Genomic DNA, 12271 nt, shown 5'->3' on the forward strand with positions numbered 1-12271 from the left:
AAACTGTAAATGTTAAATTTAGTTTATGACTCTGTCAACACAAATCTGTGACACAGTCAGGAAAGACAAAATGTAATTATAGAACTATAAGGGCGATTACTTTTTAAGGAATACTTTATTACTAAGGGTAATGTGACAGGTTGGGAGTAATCTTAACTATAACCCTATGTAACACAGAAACAAAAACGTGAAAATGCAAAAACGAAAACATGAAAACGCATTTTCTAAAAATTATAGGAAATAGAAACGTTAGAAAACTTATAAATATAAAAAATACAAGTTTTTTTTTTATGCCAAATTTTTTATTTAAAAAATACATAAACCTGTATAGTATAAAAATGAATAATAAAAAAAAGAATGAACAAGAAAAATACTATAAATAAAAATCATAGAACCTATGGTAAATTATTATTGCATAAGTACATGTAAATATTTAAAAAGAAATCAATAATACATGTCAATCTATATAACACACCAGCGAGGAGTTGAGAAATACATTGGAGAGTGGAGAAGAGATGAATTCAGTATGAGATTTAAAGACACTTAGGGTTTGAAAGTATAAAAAATGTGTGTTTAATCGATTTCATAATATATCTTTTAAAAGAAATGCGTTTCTTTCCTAGAAAAGCATTTCAAAATTTTTCAAAAATTCTTAAACACCCTTGAAATGTTTCATACAAGTTTCGGGAAGTTTTGAAAACAAAAACATTTCCAAAATGCGGGAACGCACCCCGTGGTGAGTTTTTGTACTTTCTAGCTATCACCCCTATCAAAGGTATACAATCCTAATTTTATTGCAATTTTATCTCTAACTTATTAATTTTTTCAAACAAAAATCTATTTATTTTCAATTAAATTAACATGATAGGAATATTTCAAGAAAAAAATATATGTTAACAACAAGATAACAATTTGAAAAAATAATTTAATTAATTAATTTCAAAATTTCACAACATAAAAAATCATAATATAATATTAAAATAAAAATATTTTAGAAAATACACAAATCACAAAATTTACATAAGTCATGTTAGTTTAACTAAACACAATACTAAATTATCTAATAATCTTTTAAGAACATTTAAGTAAAATAATATTTTAGTATTCTTTTATTACTATTAACAAAACATAATAATTATTTATATATATCAGATTTTACCCATTTTACCAAATAGCGCAATAATTTATATCACGTAATTTTTCAAATAATCTATCTATGTGGTAATATTTCATTTTTAATAATAAAATATTACCTATCCATACGCACCGCTAAAGGTATGTATGTGATTTTGTGTAAGAAAATATAATATAAATACCCAAAGTGCAAAACAAAAGTTGTTCCTGCAAGGAATCCATATAACTTGAAGAAAAGCAGGCTACCACGGAAGACTAAAATTTTGTTTTCTCAAAAAGGCAAACTCACAAAGAACATAAGCCCAAATTCACCATGAATAACTTCTTTATGAAGCTCAAGAAACTAGGCTACACTTGATAACGCTCTTAAGTAGTTAAGATATGCAACTCATGGTTCTACAGAGCTAATGAGGGAAAATTAAAGAGGATTAATGAAAAGCTTTTTGCTAGCCACATCAAAATTGATTCAACAGGACCAGCTCCAGTCAAGTTAGACCCAAAATCATATGGGTCTAGCTTCTGCTATACCCATCAAATCATTTTATGCCATAACAACAAAGCTTTCTTTGTTCCACCATAACCATAGCAAGTGTCTCAAGGAAAGTCCCCAGGATCTGGCATGAGAATCACGTACCTAACCACTACGCCTTAAGCTAATCATCCATTGACCAACACAGAAAAATTACAATAACACCAGATCCAGGCTGCTAGGGTTGTCCAGTTAAGGTTACAAGAAGATGCAAGTTCACCAACTGGCCCTGGCAGATTATTCTGTGTTTACTGAATAACATTAGCTAATTGTAATTAAAAATCTGGTTTTAACAAATTCATGGGTCAAAAGGAATCGAAATTTGTCCATTGGTTTTAGATTTTCACAAAAATATAACTAATTATCACGGGATGTAGGTGGTGGTGGTGAAGTTGGGAACAAAATTATCTAATAAAATTTGGGCATCCCATTTCTCAACCTCTAAATATTATCACATTGTTTCAAGTGTTTGAGTAAGTATAATTAAATATGCTGGCTGTGAACAGAAACTAGATGACAAAGAGTACCATTAGCATCACTCTCTTTTAAGTCTCTACAACTGGGAATAGCAGTACAAGAAAAAAGATACCTTAGAAGCTATGTTGACATAATAAACATCATAAAATGGCTGGAGTTCTCAACAAATCATGTCTATTTTTAAAGTAAAACACATAGCTAAGGTACTCAAGTTATTTGTGTGCTTCACATTCTCTCACAGTAAATTCCATGACACACTAAACTAAAAATATGGGACAAACCCAAAAGGCAGTATAACCACCACAATTATGTTGAAACCGTCAAAATACATATTTAATGCAGAATGTTTAAACCAACTTAGCATCAAAAGTACCTCTACTGCCAAAATTATATCATAGAACACTGATAGTTCTAAAAGGACAAGAGAAAAAAAAACCTGATTAAACCCGAAACTGGTTATGCTGCTCTTCCACACGGGCTGTTTACCTTACAATCCAACACCCCAAACTGTCTCAATGTTGTGTCCATTGTATCTGCTTTATGTCAATCCCTTCTTTCACCATTTCATACAGTGGGCTCATGTCCCTCAACTTTGCAACCTGTTTAACAGTAAGCTCAACAGCCTTGTCAATCTCAGCCTCTGTGGTAAACCTCCCAATCCCAAACCTAATCGAAGTATGAGCCATATCCTCATCCACACCCAACGCCCTCAAAACATAAGAAGGCTCCAAACTCGCACTAGTACAAGCACTACCACTGGACACCGCCACATCCTTCAAACCCATTAACAGACTCTCTCCCTCAACATAGGCAAAGGACAAATTCAAATTCCCCGCATATCTCCTCTCCATACTACCGTTTATTACCACCCCGTCAATTTTCTCTCTGATTCCATTCAACAATCGATCCTGCAGCAGGGTTATTCTCTTATGATCGTAATCCATTTCCTTTTTTGCAATCTCGCAAGCAGAGCCAAAACCCACAATTAACGGGGTGGGCAAAGTCCCACTCCTTATCCCTCTCTCTTGTCCACCTCCATTTATCAACGGTTCAACTCGGATTCGTGGTCTCCGTCTCAAATACAAAGCTCCAATCCCTTTGGGCCCATAAATTTTATGTCCACTCAATGACATCAAACTAACATTCCATTTCTCCACATCAATTGGAATCTTCCCCAACGCTTGAGCAGCGTCTGCATGAAACGGAATTTTAAATTCTTTACATATTTGACCTATTTCTTCCATGGGCTGAATCACACCTATCTCGTTATTAACCGCCATAACGGAAATTAAACCCGTGTCAGGCCGAATAGCCGCCCGTAATTCATCCAAATTTACAAGCCCATCCGATCCAACAGGCAAATAAGTAATTTCATATCCTTCCTGCTGAAGATGCCGGCACGAATCGAGAACACACTTGTGCTCCGTCTGTGTCGTGATCACGTGGCGCTTCTTGTCCTTGTAAAAGTGCATGACTCCTTTGATTGAAATATTGTTAGACTCGGTTGCGCCAGAAGTGAATATTATTTCTTTCGGAGAAGCGCCGATAAGATCGGAGATTTGAGAACGAGCGGTCTCGACGGCGAAATCCGATTCCCAGCCGTAATAGTGTGTCCGAGAGTGGGCGTTACCGTAACGGGAAAGGTAAAACGGAAGCATCGCGTCAACGACACGTGGATCGACTGGAGTGGTTGCCTGCATGTCGAGGTAGAGTGGACGACCTGAAATTTTTACTCCCTTCATGGAAATTCCATTTTCGTCTTCGAAGGGTTCGGGTATCGTAGCAGCGACGGCTGCGGCGGTGGAGAGAGGGCGGAGGGTTGTGGTTTTAGTGGCTTCGGTTAGGATTTTTCGGAGGGTTGATGTCATAAGCTTAGAGGCCATCTCTGTGTAGTGTGTAGTTGTTTCGTAACCGAAAGTTTTGGTAAAGTTTGGAGAAAGAGAGGATAAGTTCGAGCTTAGGGTAACGGACTGTTTGGTTGGGGTTGTGATCTAGAAGCTGGACACGTGGCCTTTGTAGGCGAGTTTAACATTTAGTCAAGAAAGCACTATTTATGAAAAAGGACGTTTTCGGAATCTAAACGGATATCGATCCAATAAAGAGACAGTGCGGTTCAGATAACGTTAAATGAAGGTCCAATTTAATTGGTGGATAAAATATTTGACCCATTGTTAAATTAGTTAATTGTTTAAAATTAATATTTAAAATAATTTTATATAATTAATAATTAAATATAAAATTTAAATTATTTTAATATATATATTTATAATATATTTAATTTAATATTATACGTGTATAAAATTGATAAATGAGAATATAAGTACAAATTCTTTTTTTTTTGGCAAACTTAAAATAATTAATTCAAAAGGTATATAAAATAAATCGACCTTATGTTTCTACGGCTGTAAGAAAATGACAAACTCTTGAAAGATTAAACCTTTATTATTTAAATATGGCCAAATAACATGTCCCACCCAAGATTTCATGTAAACTTTTTTTTATTTGTTAATTATCAAAAATTTAAATATTTATTTTTTATTAAATTTTACTGTTATTATCAAAAATAAAATTGTTATTTAATAAAAATATTTAAAAAATTATAAATTCATCACATTTTCTCTCTAAGTTTAAAAACTAACAAATTTTCTCTCATCTTTCCCTCACCCAAAGTTTGAAAAATTATTATTTCCCCTACAGGGTTTGCATTTTTCTCTTGCCGTTTATCCAACAATCAGAGCTGGCCAACCTCCACCCTCCCATTTCCTAGACAAGAATGAATTGTCAGTCAATAGGAGGTTGACCGAGGTTCTTCAAAGAGGCATGAATCCGTGTAACACATAGATTCGTGCGATGCATAGATTGCGTTGATTGATATGTGCATCAATTGATGCATATATCGATTGAACAAAGAGTTTAAGGTTTCGTTTGATCAATATGTGCGTCAACCGATGTGATCTATGCATCACATAGATCATCATCGATCGATGATTCATCCTCTTCTAGGAGCTGGAAGAGAAGAGGTTGGCTGACTTTAGTCGTTAGAGAAACGATAAGGAAGAAAATGCAAACCCTATAGGGAAAATAATAATTTTTCAAACTTTGGGTGAGGAGAAGGTAGGGGGAAATTGTCAAGTGTTAAACTTGGGGGAAAATGTGATGAGTTTATAATTTTATCAAATATTTTTATTAAATGATAATTTTAAGGGTTTCATGCTAGCAGTGTGAATTTTGGAGATTTATAGAAAAAATAAGAAAGATCATAAATTAAATTGATTGACCCATATATCAAATAGTATCATGTGATATCTTCTTTCGTATCTGAGATTAATGAATTTTATATCAATTTACTATAACTTTGATATATTTGTTAACATAGTCAACGACTATCATATTAATTACTTTGATATTATATCAATCTCTTCCGATTATATGTATAACTTCCCAAGATCCTATGGGGATAGTTTTACCATCAAAATTTCAATTTTTATGCATGTGTTATGATGCCATGTATGTTAGAATAGAGATTTGAAAACCCAACACTGACCTTATGTGAAGGTCCTCCCAAAGCAACATTAAGTTGTAATAGACTTCCTACTTGCATTTCAAGTAATAATTCCTCATCATTGTATTTCATATTTGTGATAATTTGATAAATATATATAAATTAACTAATAATATCGTGATTCACTTTATAGGTATGGATATATGAAACATTGTATAACTTAGAGAGTCGAGTAGAGTTTGTAAGTTGGGAAAAGTCCTCTAAATGTTGAATCCGAGGACAAAAAACATCTTTAATTGGATTATCGTATCTTCTTGGATTGTTATCTTTTTTGTTTTTTCCTAATATACGTTATTATGTTTTCATTTGTCGAGGTTCATTATCCTCCGTAACCAACCAATACAACAATATATGTCATTTTAATTAATCCTGCTATGGTGAATTAAATATATCAGAATTACTCAGAAAAATACACTGAAAATATGTGAAAATCTAAATACATAATTTATTTTTGAAATATTTACCCAATCATGTAAAATATCAAAGCAAAACCCCATTCTTAAAATATCTATGACCCGTATAATATAAAATATCATAACACCCCAATTTCATAAAATAAAAGGTGAAATAATATGTTAACCTAATAGACGTAAATTCACCTACTGAGCCAATCAAGCCTGTTCACATTACGTATTTTATTTCTTAATAAAATTTCAGAGTATTTATTTTAATATAAATAAATATATAATTATATATATTATTATATGATTAAATAATTTCAAATTAAAAATAAAATAATATTCAATTATATAATAATATATTTATTTGTATATTCAAAATAAATATATATAATATTACTCTTAATAATAATAATATTATACATATTTACTTTAAATATATAAATATATAGACACTTATATATATTATAATATAATTAAATATTATTTTATTTTTAATTTAAAATTATTTAATAATATAATAATATATAAATATATATTTATATATTTAAAATAAGAACACATAAATTAATTGATAAAAAAATTCCTGATTTTGAATATCAATGCTGACTCATATGTTATTCGTTAGATGAAAATCTATTTTATCACACAGTATTGAAATTTCCGTCCGAAGCGCCAGCTTTCGGTAATTAAAATAATTAGAAGGAGGCAAGTTACATCATTTTGGTTAGGCAGGCCGTTGATTTATACGGTGTCGTTCTATTGTATCTGTTCTGTCTGTCTGGACTTCGTAGTTGAAAACGATGTTACGTGTATTTGGTGTTGGTGAATTTATAGGATTTTTAGTAAGCACGAAAAGTGGTGTCAAAAAGCAGTTTGTTTTCAGTTTCAGATCCAATCTTGAGTTATAAAATCTTCTGTCTTGTTTTATTTCTAACTATAAACACATTTCAGTTGTCTTAAAAGTCACCTTTTTGTCTATATTTTCTTCCAGAAATTTAATTGTCATCTGGGTAAGTTTCTTTTTGAATTTTAATTACTTCCTGCCAATGATATGTAGATTTTGTGTTTGATGTTTTATGTGAATGCCAGTGTAGATCTGTTTGTGTTTGTTACGGTAAATTATTGTTCATTGCTAAATATTTGATTTTTCAGCTAATTATTTTGTGGGGTTGTCATGATGAAGGCAAGATCTTTGTTTAAAACAAATGTTGGGTTCTTTGTTCACTGTAGTTTTACAGTTTTCTGTAGATTTCGTAGTGTTTCTGTAGATCTGATCGTATTGATTAGTCATCTCGACATTTAAGATGTGTTTATAAAGAAACTCTTTTTTTCATTGAATCTTCATTTATTATGATGTTTTGTTTATGATTTGTGCTTGAGAAATTTATTTGAAGCCTAGATTTATGACATTTTAGATTTTCATAGGTGATTTTTGTAAGCAAAGGTTGAATTATTTGATAGGAGATGAAGAATCTGTTGTCTGCTGAACTTTTGACAGGAGATTGAACAAATTTGGCCATGTTCCGGTCACCACGGAGTAGAAACCAGAGATCAAAAGGTTTCAAGGTGAAGCATGCGTTACAACTATGTCTTTTGCTTGGTGTTAGCATCTGGCTGTTTTACCAGGTTCAGCACTCTCAGGACAAGAAATCGGCATTTGAGGATAGCGCGAAAGCTGACAATGAGGTCATAAAGTTGGGCCGGAAGGACTTCCCTCGAGGGGAGGACCCGTCAATTAAAGATGCAACGCCCAAGGAGGGTGAAGAACCGAGGACACCTGAGAAGAGTAACAATGTTGGGAAAGGGGCTTCGGATGATGAGGTAAATGATCAGGATCATGATAAGAATGAGCAGGACAGTGAGAATAGAGAAGACACAATTGATGAAGAGAAGGATAGGGAAGACAACAGCAATGAGAGTGAAGAAAGCAAAGAAAGTAACATTGAAGAGCTCAAGAAGAAGGATAGCAAAGACGAGAGTGAAGAGAACAAAGAGAATAACATTGACGAGAGCAAGGAGAATGAAGAGAGTAAGGACAATAAAGTCGAGGAGAACAAGGAGAAGGAAAGTGAAGGGAGCAAAGAGAATAACAGTGAGGAGAACAAAGAGAGTGAAGAGAATAATATTGAAGATAACAGGAAGAAGGAGAGTGAAGCGCGCAACATAGGAGAGAACAAGGAGAGTGAAGAAGGCAAAGAGAATAAGATCGAAAAGAACAAGAAGAGTGAAGAGGGCAAGAATAAGATTCTAGAGACAAAGGAGAGTGAAAAGAACAATGAGAATAACATTGAAATGAGCAAAGAGAATGAAGAGAGTAAAGACAATAAAGTCATGGAGAACAAGGAGAAGGAAAGTGAAGGGAGCAAAAAGAAAAACAGTGACATAAACAAAGAGAGCGAGGAGAATAAGATTGAAGATAACAAGGAGAAGGGGAGTGAAAACATTGGAGGGAATAAGGAGAAGGAGAGTAAAGAGAGCAACATAGGAGAGAACAAGGAGAGTGAAGAAGGCAAGGAGAATATGATCGAAAAGAACAAGAAGAGTGAAGAGAGCAAGAATAAGATTCTAGTCAGACATGAGAGTGAAGAGATTAAAGAGAATAACATTGAAGAGAGCAAGGAGAAGGATAGCAAAGACAAGAAGAGTAAAGAAAGCAAAGAGACTGGTGGTGAAGATAAGGCAAATGATGAGAAGAAAAATGCGGAGGAGATTCACGAAAAAGAGACCAAGGAGACTGGAAAAGAGGATGCAACTACATCAAAACAGCAGTTCCACGATGAAAATGGTAATAACAATGAGGAAGCAAGGGAGAAACATAACAAGGGAGATGATGCTTCCAGTGAAGTAGGCCAAACTCAAAATGTGAAAGCTGAAAATGTTCAAGGAGATCAACTGAATGTTCATGAGGTGGCGCACCAAGGAAAAGAAAATAATGAAATTCAGCAGGGCAAGAAACAGAAGAGCACCAAAGGTGATCACCAAAATGGCTTGGTCTCAAATGTGCAAGAAACTGGAACTGTGGAGAAGAACAATTCTACAAAAAAGGCATCCAGTGGTGATACAACTCAGAATCAAAATGAAACAATGAATAACAGTTCTAAGGGAGACGGCTCTACCCAAGAAAATGTTGTTCTACAGCAATCTGAGAAACCATACTCCGATACCAATGGTGTGCAGACAGATATGAAAGCAACACATGGTACAATCGAGACTGAAGGTTCAACTAATGGAAAGTCCAAAGATTCATCTAATAATACTGAAACTAGACAGACTAATGACTCCAACTCATCAACTGGAACAGAGAACAATGTTCACGAGGAGACAAAAGAAAATGTTTTACAGTTACACACAAATAACAATGGAGATGCTGGCCAGAAGAATGAAGAAGTTGATTCCTCAAACCATCAAGAGAACAATACATCAGCAAATAATGATGGCAATTCATCTCAGAAGGAACAAAATGGTTCTTCAAACTCTGAAGAGAAAGTCAATTTCTCAAACACAGATTCAGGCCAGAATTGGACGGAAAATGCTACCCAGAACACAAATGACCATCCAGAAGCAGGACAAAAAGAGACATTAACAAACACAGATGGCAACACCAATACCACCCAGAATGACTCTTTGATTACTCAAGGAGGAAAAGAGAATCGCATTGATCTGGGAACTTTGCCTGAGACTGGAACTGCAGTGAACAATGGTGAAAATTCAGCAGCAGAGTAAAATTTTTGATAAGTTGTGTTCTACTGTATGTTACACGATTATTCATTGAGTTTCATTCCTTGTGCTTCCTGAGGTGACTGGGCTAGCTTGTAATGTTTTTTGCCACATCCTATGTCAAAATCCTTTTATTGAGTAGTGATTGATAATTCATTCGGTGGTTAAAGTATGTAGTGTGCATGGCAGGTGACTGACTAGTCACAAAGAATTATCTAGTTTTGACCACAAACTGCATGATTCATTGCATCTGACTTTGGAATTGAGAATAACATTTTCTCCCCATGTCAATATCCTCCATTTAGTGGAGCTTGCATTATACCGGTGCTCGCTATCATGTTATAAAATTTTGGTAGTGCCCCAGTCCTAAAATTGACTTTGAAGAACTTTAGCCCTATCTCTGTCACAACCTCATTCACTTCCAACCTTTTGCTGGTAGATCCCCAAACTTTTCCTCCTCAGTGACTTGAATTTTACACTGCTTTCCTCTTTTGCAATGTTTTATTTGTGAGAGGCAACCTAGAAATAAAAGGGTATTCTATAGCAATCCCTTTCCTGCATTTGGTTGACATGAATTATCAGAAAAGAGTAGTTCACCATAGGGATGGAGTATATATTTTTATTCGGTTAACATGAATGTCAGAAACGGTTACTTCCAAAAGATTGAGCTCATATCACTCACTAATTTTACCATTGGTTTCAGGTAGAGGTAGCATTGGTTGGATCAGCACATACGGGGCCAATCCTGTTGTGGCCCATGTACCAGGCCAGACAGAGACTTACCACTTGGTAGGGCCAGACCGAAGCCTACCACTTGATGGGCTTTTGTGGTAGACTGATCCGACAAAATCACAAACTCTAGGTCGTGCCCTCTAGGTCCTTAGAAAGTTGGTTGTATGTTTTTGTGAGTCAATTCATTAAATTTTATTTTTTAATTTTTTAATATTTAATTAATTTTTTATTATTTTTAAAAATATTTTTAATAAACCCACCGGAGGGTCTTATCTCATGGCCTAGGATACTACTCACTAACCTCATAGGCCTTATCTCACAATCCATTTTTTTATGTCAGACCAACACAAACAATACCAAATCTTCTAGGGTGTGGAGCAAAACTAGTTAGTAAATATAAGTACGGGAAAAAAAAAAAAAGTATGAAAATTATACAGGTATGATATGGTGAATTATAAAAATACATTTATAAAAAAATAATACTAAAATACTGAAACAAGAAAATTTGGAACATGTATATATGAGTTTATTATGGTACATAGTTAATAATGTATTTTTAAAAATACGATAATATAAATAATAATTTTAACATTTTTTATTGAATCTCTAGTTAAATAAATATAACAATTTATATATAAGTATTTAATTGAGTATTAAAATTAATATAACATAATACATCATATTCAATCATTGCACGCCCAAATGAATATGTAATAAGATTAATAAATTATCAATGTCTAAAATCAATTCATATATCAAACATTAAAGAAATTACAAATAAGTGAAAAAAAAGATAATAAAAGTTTACTTTTTCTGATAATAACAAAGATAAAGAGTTGAGTCTAATAAAAAGAAAAACATCAATTTGGTGTAAAAAAATTTTTTTTTTTTTACTATTATTATGAATATCAACCTAATGTGATAAATGGAGAGGTTAAAGATTTGAAAAAAAAAAAGAGTTTTTTTAATCAATATTATGATAATTAATTAAAATTTAAAGAGATATTTTCAAATTTTAGACTTGGACATCAAAACAACATATTTTTAAATCTTAAAAAAAAAACAAATAAAACGGTTGTTTAATACATATATAGTGCAAGAAACCTATAAAATATGTATTTAATACATTTTAAATTCAAAAATTCAAAACGTCATCATTCATACACAATTTTTACACGTTTTTGCTAACTAGGGGGCAAACCAGAACCCTTTTCCTCTCTTTCCTTTGAAATTTTATTATGTTCTCGTATAACATCAAATCGTGACTGTTCCAATGTTACACATACAAAATCGAGAATGGCAATACCCAATTGCCTTTTTTTCATCCTCGTAGTTTTTCAACTAAAATGCAGCTTAAAATTTTATTGAAAGTTTTATGTTGCTTCATATATTATTTTTTGTTGCATAAAAAAAAGCATTTTAAGTTTTTGCAATCATATCTCTTTTCATACTAAGCAGTCAAATTTTCAGATTACAAACCAGACTTGACAATGTACTCTAAATTTAGGCTTTTCATTCTGCATCTCGGCTCCATGTTAATGCCACAACTCTTCAATAACAAAGACAATAAACCTATACGTATAAACAATACGCATAATTTGTGCACAAATAATAACATATCACCATATAATTAGATAATTATGAATTAGAAATAAAACAATACTTAATCAAATAACATTTCCATATAAAAAAAAAAAAAAGGAGTTTGAATCAATTGCG

At 32.8% G+C, this 12271-nt stretch overlaps 2 protein-coding genes across 2 annotated transcripts; one reads left to right on the plus strand and one right to left on the minus strand.

Moving 5' to 3' along the window:
• Nucleotides 1–2297: 2297 nt before the first annotated feature.
• LOC123198539 (cysteine desulfurase, mitochondrial-like) lies at nt 2298–4096 on the minus strand. The gene has a single exon (XM_044613223.1). It carries the CDS (start codon nt 4021–4023, stop codon nt 2653–2655), a length of 1371 nt encoding a protein of 456 aa, XP_044469158.1. The 5' UTR covers nt 4024–4096; the 3' UTR covers nt 2298–2652.
• Nucleotides 4097–6911: 2815 nt separating this feature from the next.
• LOC123199688 (myb-like protein X) lies at nt 6912–9992 on the plus strand. The gene is made up of 2 exons (XM_044614729.1): nt 6912–7113; nt 7602–9992. Exon 2 carries the CDS (start codon nt 7622–7624, stop codon nt 9824–9826), a length of 2205 nt encoding a protein of 734 aa, XP_044470664.1. The 5' UTR covers nt 6912–7113; nt 7602–7621; the 3' UTR covers nt 9827–9992.
• The last annotated feature ends 2279 nt before the right edge of the window (nt 9993–12271 follow it).

This window comes from Mangifera indica, chromosome 16, assembly GCF_011075055.1.
Source record: "Mangifera indica cultivar Alphonso chromosome 16, CATAS_Mindica_2.1, whole genome shotgun sequence".
NCBI lineage: Eukaryota > Viridiplantae > Streptophyta > Magnoliopsida > Sapindales > Anacardiaceae > Mangifera > Mangifera indica.